A 24,466-nucleotide genomic window follows, 5' to 3' on the forward strand; every position below is an offset into this window, starting at 1 on the left:
ACTGGATGAGACTTTTCTTTTTTTTGTTCGATGCATCCATAATAAATGCATATATTACCTACAACTATACACATGTTGCGACCCTTCACGGACACCGAGAATTTAGGTTACGCTTAGCACGTGCCCTAATAGATAATCACACAACACGGAAAGGTAAAGCACAAACAGGTGTACTTTTTAAAAAAGATAAGAAAGGGGGTAGGTTTGGCGTGCCAGACGAAATTCGTTTATTGAATGTGGGCATACACTTGCCAGAAGAGACTAATACTTACAAAAGGTGTCGCTTTTGCAGTACCAAACAGAAAGAACAGAGAACAAAAATACAATGTTCCGCCTGTGGAGTAGCTTTGTGTGCTAAAAATTGCTTCAAAACCTTTCACACTGTTCCACCTCAATAATATTATTTTTCTTAGTAATTAAGTTTCAGTTTATATTAAAACTATATATCATTCCTAACGTTGTTGTTTCATTTTATAACTTTATTCACTCATATTACAGTATTTTTTTCAATTTTATTATATAAGACAAAAAAGAAACAAGTAAAGTAGGAGCAACTTACATGTATAGAACTTGTAGTAAAAATATATCAAAAGTTGAGAGCTATTCCGGATAATGGGAAATAATTTCCCACTTAATTATATTTTGCTTTGAAATACCGGATACTGGGAAATAATTTCCCACTGCAAAACCCCCATTTCCCCCCTTTTTATAAAAAAAAGGAGTTGTTTTTCGAAATCTACGGCACCCACTTACCTAAAAGCCGTGACCAGATTTCAAATTACTCGAAAAATAAAGTTTGTTTGATTAAGGGTTAATTCTTCTTTACATTATTGTGCAATTTAACCTAACTTTTCTATTCGTATCTATCACAAAATTTAAAAGGAAATTTCAAAAATCTTAAAAAAAATTAAAAACAATATTTTATTGGATACTAAAAAAGAATCTCTCAGTCACTCAGCCTATCTACAAAGTTCATCAATGATTGCGTAACCTAACGCCACATTTAAAAGACCAGACTGTGTCACATGCTAATTTAAATCCACGTCCAGTGACCCGGGCTACTGGTGGAATTCCACATTATTATGAGACATTATTAGTTTAGATCGAGATCGTAAACGATAAAACAACGGTTCGTAAAAAAATTGTCATTATTATTCATGTCTTGCAATAAGGCGCAATACACTACGGGGACCATTTGCGTCACGTTTTTGAACTAAATGCGTTATATGACTTTGTTTGGATGGTTTTAGTTAAATTAAAGTATATTTATATTGATAAAGCATATATCTTCCAGTAGGTAAAGCATCTATTTAATGATGATTAAGAAATATTAGATAAATTTTCAAAATATTTAGGTTTATTCTCATTTAAATATAGAAAATCATGCAATTAACAGATTTCGATAAAATTTTCTACTAAAATTTTCTTCTAAAGTCTATCGTGGATCCCCTTAAACTTAGGGAAAAATTCAAACCGAGAAAGCGGAGAACGGAGAGTCTTAAAAATAGGTTTTCTACTAAAAAGAAATCAATAAAGGAAAATAACAAAAATCAATTGAAAACACACAAACAGCCTATCCAACCCTACACATGTAGCATTTAGTTAAATCAATTCCTACATAGTACTAGCAACGTGTCGTTTTCGTATTCCGATGATATAGCACAAATCTATTTGAATATTTCTACGCGAGTTGCATTAATATGCGGACCAGCAAAATTGTAACTTAGACGATATGTTTTATTTATGTTACATGTTGTTTTAATTTGTTTGGGTATTATCGTTTTCACGGACGAACCTCACAGTGGCTTAGATATAGATTGATAGTGGTCTCGAGTTCGATATCCCGTATCGAAGTTGTTACTAATTTATATGTAGCTTTTTTCTTAAATTGCTCTTAAGTTCAATGTCACCGATGTTATCGTGGTTTAAGTAGAGGGAAACTAGTGCCAAGACACTCTTTTCTCTGCATCGACGTATCTAGAAACATGTTACAAGGGGGTTTGATCTCCAATAACTTACATAAACATATAACACATAAAATTATTACATGTGAAAAATGCAATTTAGTATTAAACTACAAATTTAGTTGACTTCTGCTTTAACTGACTGATGATCGAAGAAGTTTTTTTAATTTAAAAATAAAGCATCATTTCCTCGAAAGGAATCGAATTAGCAACCATCACACACATAGTAATATACTGTACCTACCACTATGCCACGGGGTGAAGTTAAGTTTAATGCTATAATTTAATCTTATAGTAAAATAATTGGCGACAAATTCGCCAATACACCGTGAGTGACCGATGCCCGCCGCCGCGCTTTATAACGTGTAAATGATAGCGAATGTATCTTAATTTAACTCGGTCGGGTGTCTCTTTTGTAAATTTACAATTTTTTATTCGTTTTAATTGGTAAATTTGTTTTTTTTTTTATAATATTATGGTGACTAGGTTCTTGGTTGTGTAAAGTTAAACTGTCTACAAATTTGATGTATCTTTATTAAGCACTAAAATAAATATAGAATAAAATCAATTCCCACATAAGGTTTTTTATATTAAAAACATTTAAATATTGTACGAATCTAAAATTTCGTACCACACGCGACTACGCTAAAATTTAAAAATCAAAAACAAAATACCAAGACGTCCATCTATTTTAGTTTAAAAACGAAACAATAAAAAAAAAGACACGACGCCAAGAAATAGATACCCATTATAAAAATGAACGTTTATGTTTTTTACCAATAGCCACACTGTACGCGGCCACAGTCAAGTGTCAACGCCTCATAGCATGTCAGTTTGACAGGTCCTCTATAGGATTTTTCTAACTTTCAGCTTTCACTATACATATTCTGTGTCGGTTAAAATTAATTAATCGTCACATGTGGGAAAAGTTTTGGCATCGTCGCCGTCTAGAAAAACTTTTAAAGTATTGGAAATAGAATTGACTAATGATACTTCAAGTAATGAATGTCGTGTGAAACGTCAGTGCTTTATTAATGTTGCCATCTATACAGCCAGAGACAATATTTGTGAGATATGTTAATTTTAGTGTTATCTGTTGGATTTTTAAGCTGTGACGTGAGTGTTCGTTTAATAAATGAGGTGTCATCGCCTCGTTAGATTTAAATTTGTTTTTAGAAACGCCGTTTCATAGAATTCGCTACTGGTTTACTATTTAGTATAGGAATACATGAGAAAAACTAACAGAGTTTGTTTTTTGTATGGATACTTAACATTTTTCTTTGTAAATATTTAATTCTAACCGGATACGATAAAACACTCGACGTCGAGATTAGTCTTTTTTCAAAATAAACACAACAGTGCTATTTGCCTACGAGGGGCACAAGAGATCTCCTGTTCTCATCTCAATGGTGTTTGTTTAAAACCACTCAAAAAGTCAATAGACCTACAAACACGTAATGCCAGTAATCTGTAGTGACAATACTTGAGAATGTAAACAATCCCGCGGGATTCAAATGTGATCGACGTATGTATGTTTGTATGTATATAGGTATCTCGGGACTATTTGGTCTTAGATTAATGGTGTGATTTTGAAATTAGTTGATTGCCGATCCAATATTGTAAACGCGGAAGTCGTGGGTTCGATTCTCATTCGTCGGAAAAGTGAAGCCGTCGGTTATATGGTACCAACTATAAAAAACACGGCGCTGATTTCCACCACTCAACATGGAACATCTTGTGATTGTTTTAACACTAGGTTCCTTCTACCTATCCTGATATATGCGGGATGTAGCGGGAAGTTAACAAAACAGATATTCTTCTAAGCGAAATTCTATGACAAAGATAAAAAAATATTAAGAAATTTCGGCCTCCAAATTGTAATTTGCTCAAGCAGTAGGCACCGATACCAACTTTATCTATCTCTAAGCAAACGTTGTTTGATCTCAGAAGCAACATCCGGCGTTATCTAATCTACGGTCAGCGATTGTGGCTGAGATATTCACCGAGATACGCGTCTTCTCCAACAAAAAAATAATCCATGGAAATTTTCACCCAAACATACTAAGTAAAGAAGCTGAACTTGTAAGAATATGGTAAAAATCCTCGAGTTATTTGCATCCTACGGCCATGAGTATCATGTTTCATAATATTGGCTATAGATAGTACAGTGGCGCCACCGCTGATGTGGTCTTGCAATTTTTTGCCTGGTACATGTAAATTTTATTTTTAAAAATATATGACGTGACGTTAACACGGGTCGTGAATAAGAACTCTTCCAATATTTACTAAGCTGATCTAAGATGTTTAGTAAGATACTTTTTCTTTAAGGAGAAATTTAATTTATCTTTTTTTTCTTTAGATCTATTCTCTCTTACACATTACAGTGTAATAGAACCTAACGGTAAGGAGGACCGTTCGCCACCTTCCGCCAAATTTTCGGGATACTTCTATTCAATTTGCGTTTTAAAGGATTTATTTTGTTACTAGAAATATAATAAAATAATTCTTTTCCCCGAACCCGTCAACCGTCGCGTTTACATTCATTTACATTCACACTGTCACTGCGCCAAAACGACCTTACTGGTGTTTATTTTTATAATAATTTTATTTTCATTGTCTAAATAAATACAAAACATGTACGAGTATACTACGGTATTGTTAATAAGTTAAGCATTGTCTTTAAAATGAAAAAAATACTAATAAAATTGTGAATCTGCTGACGTTGTCTCTACATGCAGACCTGGCATGACACGAGAGATACCTACTGATAAAACAACAGCTGTAATATCACCAATAATTTATAAAACAAACAAGTCTTTTCTGAATATATCAAAATGTGTATTTTATTTAATTTAATGAGAAATAAAGCATTCACTAGTTTACTCAGCTGCTAGTAATAATATCATTATCGATATCCGTTCGTCATTATCATAATAAATATCTAATGATATAAAAATAACGGGAAAGGTGCGAACAGAACTGCCCATTCCATGCACCAGTAATGCCAAATTCCAATTATAATTTGTTAATTGGTTGTAGCACGCGAAATGTCTATACAAATTATACTTCGTTTGGGGGTAGTTTTTTCAATGAGGGATGCGAGAGGGGTCACGCGATCGTCAATAGTGGTGATTTTTTTCATTATTCTCCCGTTAACTCGATGCTTGCAACGATTTATCTAAGACACCCTAATTTTCTGGTGCCGCCCACAGTTTGAGTTTTTCACGTGGCTTTTGTTGTTTTTGTGTTCTTTATTTTTTTGGATTTCAGATGATTTTAAGTATTCATTCAGTACCTTTATAACTTTGATATTTTCCTGTTCTTCTACCTATAGCGGAGAAGATTGGGTCATTCCACAATTAGTTATTCGTGATACATAAATATTTACAAAGTATTAATAAATGAGTCAATTTATTTGAAAAATAATATAATTAAAGAAACGAATTCTCATCATTTATTTCAAAATACCATTACATAGCTACCACTGCCATCATCATACATAAAACCAACTTCCCCAAAACCCAACCGTTACGTTCCGTTCCATTCCGTTCCCCCGTAAGTAACACGCGATGCGATTGTCTACAAAACTAATTTGGATCGCAACAATATAGTGAAGACTGGGATCGTAAAACGTAAGGCGAGTTTGCGCTAAAAGCCGTCTCGTCTGGGCGGGGCTCCCCCGCCCAGTGTTTTAGCGGACATGCGATGCACTGCCGCGTCTTTATTAGCTACTGACTTATTGTGCTTGTGCCGATAATGTGCTAGGTGTTGTCTGTGCCTGTTTTGTTCATGTTTTTGTATTGAAATTGTGATTTTTTTTGTTTATATGGCTTCTTGACTTTTCTTCCCAAATGACTTCATAGAGTTTTTAATGGTATTTGAGACAACTAGAAAAAAATCGTCTTATAAGAATTTCGATATGACAAAATGAGAATGTATATATATCCATTGCCTAGTAAAACTTCCATCTTCATATTTCCCTCGTTGTAGTCTAGACAAAGAATCTGTCACATTAGATTCTACTCTAATACCTTTATAACTTAATCCTAAAAAATCTTAAGAATTTCGTGCCAATTTCCAAAAAAAAATAAACTATAAGCAATCCATCCCTACAGTTCTCATTTTACACACCGCCAGACCAGCCATAGTTCCCATATATCAAATTAACACAGTAGTCAGACCAAACTATTAAAAGCATAATTTAAATGATGCACTTGGCATGCATGCAGGCATATCGACTTGATAGATTCCTCCAAATAAACCACGCAGTGACAGTGTAATCGCTGTGACACACCATTTCTCTTGACTTTTGGCTCTGGCCTTTGTCTTCTTTAATGCTTGTTGGTGTGACAGAACAGTAGGAGTATTTTTGGTTCTATTATGCTGTACTAGTTGTGGCCTGCTGCTTCGCTTGCGTAGACTTTAAATGTAAAATGGGAAGTCCCTCTATACTTCCTAATTTATTTGTATGTCAAATCTCATATTTCTTAGTTAAATAAATATAACAAATTTAGTTTAGATTGTGTCAATCTATAACAGAAGAGTCTTATATATATTATGAATATTTTTGTATTTGCTAATCTATCATAAAATCGAAATGGAACTTATGAATTAATGAATTGAACCCATAAATGCCGCGTTAACGATACACAGTTCCACTGCGCCACTATGGCCTAGGTATATCTAGGTATTATTACTAACTTAGCAAAGAAACAAACTACGTTACAAGTGTTTGTACTTCTAAGACACCGACGTTATCATAATATTATTATCAATAGATAAGCTATTTAGATCTTTAATATCTTTGCACACTTTATAGAGAGATGTATTCATAAGATTTTCTGATAAAAGCTAAATATGTCATGGAGTAACAGGTTAATTATATAATACTAGTTTGAATTCATGACTTTACTTGTGAAATATAAAACAATTGATAAGTATATAAAAATAGATATGTCTGTATGTATAAGTTCAACGTTAATTGGTGGGGATATTTTTAATTTACTTTAGGTTTACATAATTATGCTATTTTTAAATATACTAAAAGTATAGAAAAATAGAATAACCCGGCTCTAGAATTTCGTTGCAAATAATTTTCCAAGGCGTGCGTATTCAGTGGCGGAACTTAACGCCATACTTTATCTTGTAATGAAAGCGAGGAAATATAAGTAACTCAGTCATCTAAATGGAAATCGAACCCAAAACCGTCGCATCCACAGATAAATATATCTAATAAATTTATTATCATGAAGGTATTAAAAGAGTTATTAAATTAACTAAATACCATTTTAAAATTAAAATCGTAATACATACCAAAGCCCATATTATATCTCTAAAGCTATAACAAACAGTCAGTTTGTTTATCCAGCTATCTCCAGTAGCGGTGCTGGAACGCTGTTGCCCCACGGTTGACACAAGAGATTAGCAGATGTAACAGTGATAAGGAACAGAGACGTAGCTTCTATTTAAGAATGTAAGATTAATCTAGAGCGAGTTATGTTTTTTGGTGTGTTTACTTTCACGCTGTATCCCGCATGTAGTAGGAGAGCAGAGGGAACGTGGTGTTATCACTCCGTTCTCCACGAACTGTTCAATTTAAGAGACATTGAGTGTTACAAGAGAAAGGAAATGAAAATAATTTGTTCCGCCGAGTGGGAATTGAACCTAGAACTGTCGTTTTTAGTAATACGCATGCGTGCCGTAACAATTTTTCTTTCTGGTAGGAAATTAGGAATAACCTAACGTTAAGTTAATTTAGGATATAATTTGATACTTCGGGCTACAATCTCGTCTATATATTCATCTTAGTAATGAAACATGTGTGTAAATATTGTCTCAAACAAACTTGAACCTACGACCGTCACATATAAATAAAGGATCCTAATTCGCTGCAAATACCAGGTTCCTACTCGTACCTCCACACCCTGCAACGCCCATGGTAAATTAATGGAATGCTAAGAAATTTCTCTTAGCTGGTAGATCTTAAGAAATCCAACATCTTGCAACATTACCAAGAAAGAAGAAACATTCACTAAAATTCCCTGAAACATTTCTTCAGTTTCTTCTTGTTTTATTTCCTAAAATAATTTCTATTTCATTATCTAAAAACGCATTCGACTAACAATGCAGGAAAGATAGTGTATTTATTATTAGAGCTATATCAAAGGATCGGGACGGCCCTTCCACGAACGCCTTTGTCTTAAACGGATACATTTGCTATTTACAGTTCACTAGCTGCTGTCTGTGGTGTTACTTCTTTTTGAGGAATATCGTAATTGAATATTAATGTCAATCTCTTGTTCTCTCTCTCTCTTCTATTGATTATATACATTTTTAGCTTAGAAAATTTATTGTTAAGACACTGTTTCCTATTTTCCACCAGTTTTGATTGCGTCTCTCGAGTGGGAACGAGCCTATAATCTTTGTGCCTTTAAGTTCTGTTCTTGTTTGAACGGATATGTTCTTGTAAATGTTGTTTTTTTAAGTTTTTCGGGGCAATTTTTTATAAGTAAAATTTCTGGGGAGGCACCAAACTATTCTGGGGTAGATGCGGCTTCCTGCGCCCATGGTTTTACCAGTCAATACGAAATGTCTTGAAATTGGCTATAAAGCCGAGAACTGAGACCTGACCAAGGTTACCAAGAGATCACTCAAATCAATCAAAACATCCTTTTGTCAACTTCTGTTTTGCATAAATATAATAGATATTTTAATAATTAACGAAATGAAAATCGAAGATCCATTAAAAATATACAGATATCCATCAGAACAACCAACAACCAATTAAGAATTTTAAACGAACTCAGCATAAACTAGCATTCTTACACTGACAACTATAATAAAGAATCCCATAAAATTACATAACGTAATAATCGCGGCCGCCTGTACTGCGAACAATGAGCCTGTTAATTGAGCCTTTTGTCTGTTGGAATAGAAAATTTCATGTCCACCTCTCTTCTGTTCTGTTCTGCTCTGGAATAACCTTCTATTGCGCCAGCTTTAATGAATATCATATGGCTTTGTTGGATGTGTAGCTTTGTTTTTATTTTTTTTTAGTTTCACGCCCTATCTCGCATATGGCAAGGTTGAAGAGCCTAGTGTTAAGACACTCCGTTACAATTCGTCATCTAGTTTTCGAGACATTACGTGTTTAGTGACGGAACTCACTGCTCTTTGTTACCAGAGTGTTATTGTTGACTTATTGTTGTTACCAGAGTGAAAATATGAAAATAATTGATTCTCCATTAAAGATGGGCGTGCTGAACTGCGTAATTTAACTCTGCATGTCATCTATTTCCTTAATATTTTTTTAGTTATAGTTATGTGTATGGCTAACTAAACGATAAATATTTTAAAAACAGTCCGTCCGTACACAACGACATTTGATTTGTTTTGACATACATTGCATCCAACCATAGTTATTGTATTTTTAAATGATCTTTCACGTCCAAATTCCTAGGAATTGAAAATCGGCGTTCATCTTTGATAGTAGCGTTTAACGCCGGCATTAAACCAGCTCTGCCTGGAATCCCGTGTTTGTTTGGCTGTAAAACTGTTAGTGATCGTAAACGGTCGTGTGTGGTCAGCCCTTACGACGAATTTCCAACAGATGGGCGGAGATCAAAAGATTTGTACTATAAAAAGTGCGTTAACATGTAACAACTGAGTGTAAGACAAGTTACTTTTTTATTTTTATTAGTTTTCTTATTATCGGTTTTCCACAAATTGTTTGGGTGTTTTTGATGGTTTTTAATTTCGGTTTTTGGGGTTTTGATTAAATTTGTGGAAGAACGTAAGAAGTTGTTGAAAACAGGGAATGAAGTATCTTAGACACTATTCTTATGAGCGTTAAGACAGCAGGTGGGACTATTTTTTGGGCTGGGCACAGACCACGGGATAGTCTTTGCCCATCCCAATCACCAAAAAAATTAAAAAATCAATTGGGACGAACAAATTTGTTCAAAGCCAAAGTCCTCTGCTATCTGAAATAAAATATGGAGCTAAAATAATATTAAAAAAAAAAAGAAATTATATCCAAAATGATGCAATTCAGCACTAGAACCATATGTCGTAAGGAAATAAGTAATGGGTATAAATTGTGCGTTTACGTAACATGCAATTTCCACCCTCGGAGGATACAAGTATTATCCTCATTCCGGATTTAGAGGATACCTTTATTATCCATTGGTTCCTATATTGTAATATGAAAGAAATCATCGTTAAAGTACTTTAGTTTTTGTTAGTTTTACGCTGTTTCCGTATACAACAGGCAAAGGGAACCTATTGTTACGACATTCCGTTCTACACTTTTCATGTAATTTTGGAGACTGTAAGTTAAGAGAATACAACGCCGCCTATCAGAACAACGAAATGAAAGCAATTTAAATATACCTTATCATTATCCTAAGTAGGAATCGAACCGAAAACCAATATGCGTATAATAAAATATTTTTACTGCGCCACTATGGCGTTAACATACAATTATAACTATACTATATTGCGAAGTAAGCGTAACCGGGGCGCGGAACACTATTAACCGGGATTACGGGATTCCATACGAATCCCCAGATACCGGGATTTGCTTCGGGCTCCCGAATCCCGGAGAGCAAAAATGATAAGAGATATGGGGCAGGATAGGTAGCAAATGATCATGAGCTTTCGATTTCGCGAGGATTTGTTCGTAGTTATAGAAAGGCTTCGATTCTACTTTTTTTTAAAAGTATATCAAAAGTGATTATGTTAAGATTTTTTTTATTATTTTATTCCAAAAGTAACGTAAGCAGCAATTTTATATTTATTAATTAACTTACGTAAGTTAAAGAAAAAAAAATAAAGATTATTTTAAATATAGATATTTTTATATCTAAACATAATATATAAATTAATTATTTTTTTCGAAATTATTGTCAAATATTAGTACTAGAACTTAATTGATCATCAGATATTAGAATATTCTCCAATACAATTTTACCAAAATCGAACCCTGAACCTTCAAAAGACAACAAGGGCTAACAACAAAAATATACAAAACTACAACAAAATTCAATATAATTTAAATGATTTCCAACTGCACCGTATATATAGGTAGGTACATTCAGTACATCTGTCACTGACAAAAATAGATCAGGGATCATTCAAATCCCAAAAGGACGAAAAGTGACATCGTTTGTAAGTAATGTAAGTATGTTTGTATGTATACGTTTGTGTATGCGTTATCTACGGAACAAGCGATTGCACTTAGCGTCACTCGCCTATCGTGCTGCATTAAGACCCTTTAATATATTATATATATTGTATATATTTTATATTTATAAAGGATAGTGGTGATTAAAAATGTTTATTATGGACCATACTGGTTGGTATAGCTGAAGAAGTGATGGTTATGGGTTCTATTTTGATTCGGGGGGTTTATTTAAAAAATGTTTTATGTTTTTCTCGCAGTGGTTAAACAAGCCACGGTGTTGAGTTTCTCCATCTGACATGCAATCAGTAATGTCTCGATTTTTAATAAGCAGCTATTAATTTATGTTTTACTATTGTTTCATATTTATTTTACTTATAAGGCCTTCGTGGCCTAGCGGCACATTGACTGACTACTCTACCCCAATAGGTTCGATTCCCCTTTCTCGAGGAAGTTAATTGTTTTCATATCCTCGCTCTGGTAACAGAACTAACTACGCAATGTGTCACAAAATTGGGGGGAGCGTGGGGAAAGGAGTGTCTCAAAACTAAGTAACCTCCACCTACCCTGCAATATGCGGGATAAAGCGTGAAACCGTACAAATCATCTGACCATTCCGTTTCAAATCCACCTGAATCTATAAAACTGTGTCGTTGCTTGTCAAACTCACTACTACGGGTCACGTATAAATAACTTTACATATTAAAAGTTAAAATTTACCCTATTCCCTTTGGAATAAAGTTTAATTTTAAACAAATACTGTAGATTGCTGTTATTGTATATAAGATTCTTAATAAGAGTGACTCCCACTCAGGCAGGCATGCAAGCGTGTAAACGTAGTATTACATGACGGTATCAGATGGACAATTTTATATATTTATATTTCCTTTATCTACACGATCTGATGTGTATTGTGGGTTATGTATGTGAATCTAGTGATTAAATATTCCGTTCTTCATTTTCCACTCAATCAAGGGCAGTATGTGTTGAGTAATCGAACTTGAAATTAAGGTAATATTGAAAAAAACAAGGTTAAGGTAAAAATATTTATTGTTTTATATTAAGAGGGAAACATTATAATGGTTTATTATAAAGAACTACGTACATTTTATAGAATATCACATTATTTTATCAACAAAAAAAATATGACAACCTAAAAAAATCACGTTTACTATTATTAAATTATTAAATAACAAACAAATACCCACTATACAAGACAGAAAGAAAGACAGAAGAGAAAAGAAGAAAGACAGTAAAGAAAAAAAAATAAAATGTTAAATTCTGCTTCTTAATAAGCATCTTTAATTAAAAAAAAAGAAAACAAAAAAAACCAACACCAACGAGCGCGTCATGTAACCCGGCGTGCAGCAGTAAGTGGAATCATACGTACATTTCCAAGTAGGGCTGCGTCACAGCGGCCGGTGGCACCGCCGCGCGCCTCGCGCAGACCTAACTACCGCTATGGTAACCTGAGATTTACGTTTAAACCTGGTAAAAATATTTAAAATGGTTTAAAAAGTAATCGGTTTTGTATTTAAGTGAAAGGAAAGTGGAGAACGGAGTGTTCTGACACTAGATACTAGTTATTCCCGTTCTTTTGGTGAATTAATGATTATATATTATAGAGGAGGTAGACGAAACTGTTGACTGGGCTTAGTTGAAATTTGACATGAAGGTCATGGTATGGGATAAAGAGAGAGGGTTTGAAATTCCAATGGAAACAGGAAAAAAAATAAAATATATATATTAGTTGTAATTTAAGAAAAATATATAAAACGAATATACTTAGTTTAAAAAAATACTTTGTAATTCTTTTATCTTTATTCATCTATTTATTGTTATCTTATTTTGCGTTGTAGATAAAATATCTTACAAGTATTAAGTAGACTAGATATCGCACTTTTTCTAATAAGACTATTGAATTGGGAATTTCAACGGAAATCGTGTTTGACAAGATTTTATAATCTTAAAAACTGTGGGGTTACAAAAAAAAAAAAAAATATTAATAAACTAAATAACACTAACAGCTTTACCCTGTACCCCACACATATAATAGTAGAGAACCTATTGTGTCACTTCACAATTCACCAATTCCCTATTTTCATTGCGAATTGAGTGGCGGATCTCAACACCGCGCTCTATCAATCACACATTATCTATAACAACAAAAAAATAATAAAAATAAAACAAAAACCAATCTTAAACCAAGCGAAACCACGTTACACAACAAGTGTTTGTTTACACGTCGAAAATAACTACCGAACACAGAGTAGGTAATAAAGACAGAGAGCGCACGCTGGTACCGTACAGTGTAATGTACGCGGAATGTAAATAGACGGGCAACAACCGCTGAGCAAAAACTCTAAGCTAAATTATTTATCATTTATGCATAGCATAGTCATGCCTCACGGTCTCACTGTTAGTTTTACAGTATTACTCTATGGCGTCTTACTTCTATTCTAGAAGTGGTTTCTAGTTGTATTATTATTATTATTTACAACATCGTATTACATGGATTAATTTTAATGTTTTTTTTTAGATATATTATTTATTTTTAGATAGACAGAGAAATGTATAGAGTAAATGAAATTAAGTCACTATTTAATAATATTTTTAGTTTACGTAATATTTTTTTATATTAACATTTTTTACAATGGGAATCGAACCTAAACCCATTAGATGTCAGTGAAATGACTGAAAACGGTGTCATGATGGTATATGTATGATATTTATTACACTGAGAGAACTTCAATTTGTACAAGAATAATTAAAATTCACTACATGTTTCTACATGGTTCTACATGAGTTTATTTAACTATTCAAGGTTGTGTTTAAAAACACATATATATTTTTTATAGATATTTTGAATAATTCACAAAAGAACTTTAAGCATAGCAGAGTATGTGATATTATGAGATTTATATATCAAGAATTTTAGTAAGAAAATATCTATAAAATAATAATAAAATATTTAAATAAATTTTTTATGATACAAAACTAAAATCTACATCTTTCATACTCTGTGCCCCATCACCTGTCAACCTGTCAAGCTGTCATTCTGTCAAGTCGATATGATAGTGGTGTTCTTAGAACTGATAACGATGATAACAGCCCAATATAGCCCCTTGATGAAACGTTTCAGACGATATTCTAATCTCGGTGACAAATGATGTTTCTTGCCGTGTATATCTTGTTTTAAATTAAATATGGCGTTAATATAATGTTTTTTTAATTCCTTTTTCTTTGACACACTATATAATTATATAGGATAGCAAGAAAAAAGAGCAATTTATCCATAATAATTTGTCAATTACTATAGAATATTTTAAAGGAATTATCAATTAGGAAAATCTATATAATATTTGGAACTGTTCAACAAACAAACATTTACATGATAATATTGTTATAATAAAACATAAATAACTTGCAAAGTTGAAGGTAGTTCAAATAACTTAATATTTCACATTTTTCTCACCGCTCTACACTAATTGCATTCCTCCATAATTGCAATGCGTTCTATTCTGAACGAAAATACATAAACGCATAGCAAATATAGTAAAATGTTTTTCTTGTCTTGTTTCAGATGCCATGGGTAAGTCCGAGACAACAGGAAGCTCCATAAATCATGGTGAGGCAGTAAAAAGATCATGTTAACAAAAATTTCCAATCTTCATAAAATTCGAAAAATAATTAAGGTCGTGAGGTTTTTTTCAACGCGAAATAAGTTAATCGGGCAACACTAGGAGTCGAGGATTCGCCTCGCGTCATAAACTTTGATTAGGTCATTAAAGCATGTTAATTTATTAGCGTTCGAACCAACTTTCATTTGTAATAAACACACAAAAGTCGTCCATAAAAGTTTTACGTTAGCGTTCTTTATGCGGCGTGGCGGGTGACGGCGTTTACGACTTTTTAAATTGTTGCCAGTACGAATCGAAAATCACCTCACCTCTGGACTCTGGTACGGTTCATTGTCGGTAGTGCTGATTTAGAAATACTGTGTTCTTAATGCAATGTTAATGCAAATACATATATTTTTTTAAAGTGCGCCATATAACACAAGTACATTAAATGCTTCGACAAAACTAAAATACGAATATAATTAAAGAACACACAACCACACATTTTAAACACAGAATGTACATACATTTTATTAATTGAATAAATTTAAATATAGAATGGCAAAACAAAGCTCTAACAGATTAAATATTAAATATTAAACAATCCCCGTAAAAACCGTAACGCCATATTCATATTCATACATGTCAAAATGACGTATTCATTCCAATTTCAAAAATCAACGTTCGTATCCGTTTCAATTTTGGAATTTTGTCAGTTCGGAAACTGGGTATTCATTTGGCGGGAATGCGTAAAGTAAATTAAATTGTACAATAACGGACATGGGAACACACTCAGCCATATTTGTTCTTTTATTTTAATTTTAACTAAACTAACTAGTCGGTGTGGTGGCGCAGTCGATATTAGTTTGAGTAAACGTATGGCAGTTACGCCTGCATCTACCGTGAAATAATACCTACAGCCTAAAGCCTGCTTCTGTAAATAGACTATCCAACTCGTTTTTTTTTTCATTTTGAACCAGTAGTGCTCGATATTATACTTTACAATTAAACAAACTTTTGAGCTTTATAATATAAGTATAGAAGTATAATCCATTTCCCTAGTATATTACATTTTAATATTTATCTTTATCAAAGGTCTTACACCTTTTTAAATAAAACACTAATACTGCACGTGTTGAAGCAAAATATATTCCATCCCATTAAAACGACAGATATTTTATTACATCTAGGGAAAATTAAGGCAATTTGTGATTATTTTCTGTGTATTAAGTATAAATATTAAGAAAAACAGTAATCAAATATGTTATAGATAGTATTTATAAAAACGAACCGTGTTATGTAATGTCACGCTGTATCCCACATTTTGCCAGGTTGGCATAGGGAACGTAGTGTTCGTTCTTTTTCCACTTTCCGTTTTTATAATTTGATTTCCGTTATAATTCGAAATCGAACCCACAACCGTAAAGCTTACAAATGGCGACTGTGCCACTATGGCCTGACGTTGTCGATATCGATTTACACACACAACTAACGCCATCTATTATAATATAGAGTAAACATACATTTATTATGTTTCATCTGTAACGGTTTGACGTCAGCAAAAAAATATTCAGCCAAGACAATTTTCGTTTGAATTTTTTAAAATAAAGAAATACTATATAGATATGTCAAATATTATTTTTCACGTTAGTTTTTTCTTATGAGAATACCGTTAATAGTAATATGTTTTATTACATGGTCGACGTCCGCGTCGGTGCAGCATTGTCTTGTAATCACTACTTCATGATTAATGATTCTATAAGCGACCGCCGACCTACATGCGGCTGTGTGGCGTATCCATACTGTTATTTCTCATCTGTAAAATATTTTATTTATATTTTTACTTTTAGAGATTTTTTTATTCGGTTTAAAAAAAAATCTAAAATAAAATATTAACTTTCTTATTTTGTCAAATATTCAATTTGTAAATGAAAATATACTTTTACAATTGGTTTTGATTTACTATATCGTATTTATTTAAATTTTTAATCGTTAAGACAAGGCCAAGAGTGAGTCGGGCTCGCGCACGATGTGTTTCTTCTATTCACTTCACTTTTCTTCTTAACTGTTTTAACTGTCAAACTATCACAGTTCATGAGATGTAGCCTGGTTACAGTCAAACAGACAGATGAAACGACAGCAGAGTCTTAGTAATAGGGTCCAACATTTTCCCCTTTCAGTACGGAACCCCAGAGCATCAAGAAGCAGATAGGTACCCACTCAGTGCTGGTAAATCCACCACTGGCCGCTGTTATCAGTTCCTCACAAAATTAAACATGTAGTAAATACATAATTCAGATTTCAGATAATTCTATCTAACAAATTTAAATACTTGTAAATGAAATAAAAACTGACACAAATTGAGTGTAAGTGCGATGTACATCTACAAATTAATACTTCTCATTAAAATTATCGTGGATTGCACTTAAATAGACAGCTGACCTAACTTAATAAATTAATATTAAATGTCTATCTATATATTAAAAACGTTAGTTTCGAAATAACGGAATTCTGCGGCGTAGAACGCTGAATTATGGCATGTATCACCTATCTTGATGGGATGGAGGGGAGTACCAAGAGAGTAAGTATGTCAGAATTGACAAAGATATACGAGTATTGCTAAGACTCTCTGTTGCTCTTTTTCTGCACGATTTTCGAGAGCATATTGAATGGCGGAATTCAACGCCGCAATCAATTTTTGTTTCATAGTAATATGGTAACAGACGAGCCGTGAGCAATTTGTATAGTATAGTAAACATACGTCAGATCGACGCTCTATCATACGATATCGAGATAACAGCAATTATGTATGTATGTTACATACAATGAGTGATGTTTTGTACGTTCATACATATTTCGTTACGCTCGCTTTTACTACATGTTAGCTTTGATTATGCGAATAGATTTTTTAATTGATTTTGTTGTTGTTCTTGTTGTTTGTACTAACCTAACTAAAGAGAGTACGGAGAGTCTTTTAGAAGATAGGTAAAAGTTACATAATTGCTATTTAAAAATTTCAAATTCTTCGATAATATAATACCTAAACTAAATAGGAACATGGTGGTGTTAAAGTCGGTCCGTAAGTATGTATTGCGTTGGCAGATTCGTACCTGCACTTAAGGTATATTGAGTGGCGGAGCTCAACGCCGCGCTTTGCGTCAACACGAGAGCGAAGAAATGAAAATAATAATAAATAATAATTCATTTTCCATGACAGCTAAAACAATCAATTCTAACAAACCAATTCATTTATAACCTATATTACCATCGACAGACCACGAAACAAAACAAAGCCCGACTCTACACAAAGTGAACGTTGTAACAGATTCAAATTTCATTCAAGATGGCGACCTTCGTCGTATAATCGTATATCAATAGTGATTTACGCCACGGTCGAGGTCGACGAACGAATATTGGTTCAGAAATGCATTTGAGGGTTTATTTTGCGACTATCTATTATTTTGGGGTCGCTGTGGCGTAGTGGTTGTAAGCGCGACGGCTTTGGATTCGATTCCCGTTTCTGGGAATGAATTGTTTAATATTTTTATTTCTTCGTTCTGGTATTAATCAAAACGCGGCATTAAGTTCCACATAAACACGCAAAGCCTTGAAAATCGACTAGGTTCCTTTTGCTTATAGTGCTAAATGCGAAGTACAGCGTGAAATTAAAAAAAATAAACAAGAATCTATTATTTTGTAGACAGAGACACCCAAGGTCCTAAACGCAGCTGATGCTAATATATCATTTGACGGCATACCCGGTGGTGTTTGTGTCTCGCTCGTACGCGTGTCCAGCCCGTGGGCTAGAGAGAGACAGCGATAGGGGCGAATTGATCGCGTTTTCACTTTTTATAGTAGCAATATATTTGATCAGCTGATCGCCGTGACGTTTAGTGCTATGTTTTTTTCATAATTTATATTATAGTTGTTTTGGTCATTTTTTTTTATTTGTGTTGGGTAAGGTCATGGTTTTAGTTATATTTGAGCTTTTTAAAATTATTTTTTAGAGTGGCATATGCGTTTGTGACGACGACGGTTTTAGGTTCGATTCTCGCTCGGGGTAATGAAATATTTAATTTTTTCGCTTTGCTAACGAGCAAAGGGCAACAATGAGTTCCTCCTCTTAATGCAATGCCTCCGGAATTCAGCGGAAAATGGGTAACGAATTGTCGTAACACAAGGGTTCCCTCTGCCTACAGCGTGTGTGGGATACAGCGTTAAGTTAATGCTATTTGCTAAAAAGTAATTACCTACCTACAGCGAGATAAACAAACATTTATTACAATTCTAAGCTTATATTATTGACTTTCCACAAACGTCACGCGTAAAATTCACAAAATGGCGTTCGCTTTTCGCGCTCGTGGTCGTTTGCCAAAGGTTAATTGGGATCAAGTATGAAGTGAGACGTAAAAAGTTCTCGGCTCTCGTTCAACGTAAACGAAAATAACTAACAATTTAAAAATACTTATATAAATAATCGTAATAAAACAAATATGTGTGTGCCAAGTCAGAGAATGTGACATTTAAATGAAAATCTGTGTGGTTTTTTTTTAATTAACTGAAATATGTTTCGCTTAAAATATAAGTAGATACAGAATGTATATAAAAATAATTTATATTTTTAACTGTTTCTATTTGAACACCTATCTACAACCATCACGTACAGCCAAATACTCCACTGCGCTACAATATCTTAAAAAATAATTGATTTAACTTAAACTTTTTCATGAGCTTTGAGCTGTTCAGACACAGCAGAAGGAACCTGGGGACATAGTGTTAAAACACTCCGTACACGTTAAGACACTCTGCACTAGAGCGAAGAAATGAAATTAAAGCTAGAGCGAAGGAATTAAATTTAAGCATATATTTTAATTGTTTCGAGTGGGGATCGAACGTACAACCAGTCGTGTTTACAGTCACACTGTGCTATTGAAAATTGAAAAGCAGAGAAATGAAAATATTAAATGTTTTATTTTCTCTAGTGGCAATCGAACTCACATCCTTACGTTTACATTAACACGCTTGTGTCCTCCCGCCACGACTAGCCTCTACCCCGCTAATGCGGGATACAGCGTGAAGCTACTAATAAAAGCTAATAATAAAACATTCCAGTTAAAACTATACTGTAATATGTAGAGTGTGTGAAGCGCACGTGAACCCTGTAAATATTTTTGGAGGCAATCGATTTCCGAAATCCATTCTCTGCCTACCCTCGCGACGCGCCGTACTCGTGATGAGGATACGACGTTTATATATTATTCAAATTTAATTATTTTAAAAAGTTAAAATTATATTGGGTTTTTTTGTATAAAATTATTTTTAGTATTGATTTCGCTGAGTGTTTCTAAATCGGATTTAAAATATACGTAGTTTATTTTTAGAATTTCGTCAGAATATTAATTATTGATAAAATTTTAATAATTTTTGTGATAGATGCTTTTCTTCAATAGTTAGAATTATAGAAACATAGAATTGTTTTGTTAAATTTAAATAATGCAAATATTACGTTGTATTACGTCAATTGTTTTTGTATTTAGTGGTATTAAAATTACACAGTTTTATCAGCAATGATTTTGTTTATCTGTTCGTAGTAAATATGGGTTCCAGTTTCACTTAAAAAAAAACGGTTCTTAATACACAGAAAACTAAAAAAAATATTACTTTTTTCAACGTACGTAAATTCTAATAAGATTCAAAAATAAAGTCACCCGTAAAAAAACTTAATCATTATGCAAAAATTGCAATTAGAAAAAAAAAAAGAAAAACAGCAGACGGTCCACAGTAATCTCGCAGCATTAGCGCGTATCGCACAAGCCTAGCATCATTAATCTACGTGACAGTTCAAAATTTAGTTACAGAGGGCCCTCCCCTCCCTCCCTAGCCCCCCCCCAACTCCCTCCCGCCCTCAGTGGCAGGCACTGGCACTCCCAAATACGTTGGTCGTTGATACTGTTTACGTTAACATTTCTTACACGGTTTTAACGATTCGTTTGTTATAATTGTGATATAATGCTTTAGATACGTGCCGTTTTACCCACAGATTATTATAATCCTGCTTCCTACTATTATTATAAATGTGAAAGTTTCTGGAGATGGTTGTTTATTTCATTTTAAAGGAAATACTGAACCGATTTAGATGTAACTTTACAGTAATATAGCTTACACATCAATTTTAGGTACAGATTTAGTATAATTCGGTTAATTTAACAATAAATTTAAGCGGGCGAAGCGGCAGATGGGTCGGTAGTTGTGAAATAAAACTTTAGATATATGTGGGTTATTTTATGCACAGATTATATATGGATATATTTTACTTTAGGTTACAGCTTGGAAGTAGATAATAAAACAATAATGTATCTAAATAAATATAGAGTCTGTATGTCATGTATTTTTTAAAGTTATATGATATTTTTTTGAAAACAAAGTAATGCTTGCAAATGTCTAAATGGTTAAAACGTACTAAAAGTGCATTGCACATCTAATGCAGAAGTAAAAAAAAATGTTGCCAGTTCCATCTTTAAAAAGGGGAAAACATAATCAATCGTTTTAATTCTGCGAATACAGTACAATATCTATATCTTTTTAACAATAACCTATTCTATACTTCGATAACTATTAGCTACTAAAAATTAAAATTAAAACATTCTACAATAATATATCATAAACACAGATAACATAACAATATTAGATAGTGATCTTAGCATTTATACATTATCTGTGCTAGCTAAGATGGCGCCGACCCCCCGCCGCGCTGCCACCGGCAGATGTCACTACTGTTAATTACTTCTCAACCTGCCTATGCTACGAGAGTGGCAATTTTGCCGAAATCAGAGCACAATGTTATTGTAATATATCTAATATGGCTGTAGCTTGTTTAGATTTAGATTTAAATTATCCAATATTAATAAACTCTTAAATAGAAAAATTTCGAGTTTTTTAGTCACTAGTCTTCGTCCACAACTTTATTTTTGTGGATTTTAGTGATGTATAATGGAACATTCAGTCTTTTCGCTTCCGTACACTTCTTTGATTACATTTATTAAAAAAATGCCAAAATACCATTTTTTCTAAGTCCAGAAGTCTGTGCCTTAGAAAGTCACTCGGTAAAAGAAGAGTTTTAATAATAAATAGATATTTAGTTAACATTTAAAAATGCAATTGCCAGATATATGGACGATAAACAAACTTAAGTTTATAGTTCTCATAATTAAACAACAATAAGAAGACAATACTTACAAAACAGTTAATTTCCACAGCCAACTTGTTTACAACTTGAAATTACTTCTTTAATTCGACAAAGTCACGAGTATTTTAAACGCATCTTAGTACTCAATGAAGGATGATGACCTAGAAACGAACTAGCTACGAGCGGGCGACCCCGCGAGGCCTGTAGTCTGTAATTTTTTACCAAAGTCGGCATGAATAATCACATTTTTCTATAGGTGCGTTTCATTTCGTTGTTGTAACAGCCTGTATATGTATAGCTTGGGAAGTATTGCAAATTGAACCTTGTATTTATAATATTAGAGTATATATTTAAGCGGTTGGTTGAACAGAATTTTGTGTTAACGGTACCGAACGTACCTACTCGCCGCCGATCCTCGTGACTGGCACAATTTTGCTTTGAAGTAGGTACGTATGGATATTTTTGCTTTTTTATTGCGTTCCGTAATCCCTCCGTAAGTCCGTATACACTCATGTTTAGTATGTTTCAAATGTATGGACCTGGCCATCGTGCTGTGGGGATTTTTGCCTTTTTACGATGTGGACTGGAGTGACTCATTTCAACATTAATATATTAGTTTTTTTTTTTTTAATTGCCTACCATGGCCTCAAACGGCAGTTATCCTCTAGTGGCAGGATTCACCAATAGGTTAACTTAAGTTTTGTCAATGATATCCTATTTTGACTTGTTATGTTTGTATAGACTTCGCTATAGGCTTCGATTCGAAGGAGATTGTACGGTAGAAAAGAGATAATGATAGAAGAATACTTGTTAAAAAGAGATCCATGTAAAATACTTCCTTTACAGCAAAGTATCTAATACTATTGCTTACATCTATTCTATCCAGTCCAATTAAGATGTCGCTCTCACGTGCCGGTACGATCGTCATCAAAAAGTCGTCACTAAAACACACCCTCGATACTTTCAATGTTTTATATTCATTTGGCAAATGCACCCTCAGTTGGTGCCGCTTCACGCCTCTGCAAGGGATAAAACCATTGGTCAGTCAATTTTTTTATCGTTAGTGTTTCTTATAAATTTATATCTTAATAATGTGGGTTTTGTTTTGTCAATATTGTGACTCAGCCTCAGCTTGGAATCGAACTTCAACTTCCCAGCTGAACAATTCCCCAAATACTTCATGCCCCTGAAATACCTGTGCCGGTAACCTATGAAAGTTGCATATTATAAATAGTGACGTACCGACCACTTCGCCGATGATCGATGGCGGGCTGTCAAACTGACAGTGTCAAGGTCGAGTTTGACAGCTGTCAAACCGCCCAGACAGTGGTTGTCAAAGTGGGCTACGCTGAAAAACGCGGTGCTGTCATGCCGTAATGGATAGCCTTCCGTTGTGCCATGACGCCATGTTTGTTACGGGGCCAACGAACTACGGTCGATATATATATTTTTTATATTAATAATCGTATGTTTTTTTCTAACTCCCATTGATATTTTTATTCCCGAACAACGCTAAGTGCTTCGAATTGTTAATTAAACATTTTTTTCTGTCTGTGGTAATTAATGAATCTATTTTTTAGAGTATCTTTAACTTCAAAGTTGACAGGTTATCGAACTCCATTTTTAAAATGCTACAGATGAAAAATGTTGAATGATAAAAAGGCTTTGGACACACGGAATTATTATCACAGTAACAAATTAAGCTGGTGAGATTAAAAGTGGTTTTTTGCTTGTCTCCTATTAAGTATAAAAGTTATATTATTTCTCTAAGAAAATAGATAATACTTAATGCGTTGCGATGAATATTGTTTTATATAAAAATACATATATAAGAATCGAACATTTTAGTCATTTTATTGATACCAGTTCCAATCCCGACCGTGATAACACTTGTTAACATATTTTTTTACGTTAATTAGGATAGAAAACAATTTAGATTTATAAAAGCGTGGGTTTCTAAGAACATTACAAACAATAACGATTATCTTTAATATAAACTAACAATAATCTATATCATTAATTCAGAACAACTAAACACACGACAACCAAAATGAATTGAAAAATAAGATTGAAAACGAAAAGAAATAACATCGTATAACGGTCAAAGAAGGTCTTTCATATCGACCATTCCCGAATGGACACGGCCAATAAATTAAACGGCTGTCGAGTGCCCTCAGAAGACAGCTTTCTAGAAAATTCCGTTGGTATTTTCGGCTGCAAAACTAACCGAACGACGCCGTAAGCTGAGCTGTTTTGACGTAACTAAAAACAAACACCGAACTACCGTATAGGTACTAAGTATCGATCTCTTCTGTACCTACGGATGATGTACCTAGAATATACCCCAAGGCATCGACCTTCCAATCTGACAAACTAAAGCATACCTTAAGTTAACTGATCAGAATCTCTTTTCGTTTAGCAGATGTGGAATTTCTTATGACGATTCCAAGTCTGCGAAATCGAGTTGGTTTTCGATAAGACAGTAAAAGACTTGTCCGGTGCACGGGATTATAGG

General features: G+C 33.5%; 1 protein-coding gene across 2 annotated transcripts in view; it reads left to right on the forward strand.

The window, feature by feature from the left end:
* Nucleotides 1-24,466, forward strand: part of hth (Meis homeobox homothorax) — a 262,885-nt gene that overhangs the window by 109,700 nt on the left and 128,719 nt on the right. For both annotated transcript variants that reach the window (XM_085189188.1, XM_085189189.1), the window contains exon 8: nucleotides 14,729-14,737. In XM_085189188.1, coding sequence (XP_085045314.1) covers nucleotides 14,729-14,737 — 9 coding nt within the window. The remainder of the gene's footprint in view (nucleotides 1-14,728; nucleotides 14,738-24,466) is intronic.

The sequence above is a fragment of the Heliconius melpomene genome, chromosome 8 (assembly GCF_056956725.1).
Source record: "Heliconius melpomene rosina isolate 202511_hmr_F chromosome 8, ASM5695672v1, whole genome shotgun sequence".
Classification (NCBI taxonomy): domain Eukaryota; kingdom Metazoa; phylum Arthropoda; class Insecta; order Lepidoptera; family Nymphalidae; genus Heliconius; species Heliconius melpomene.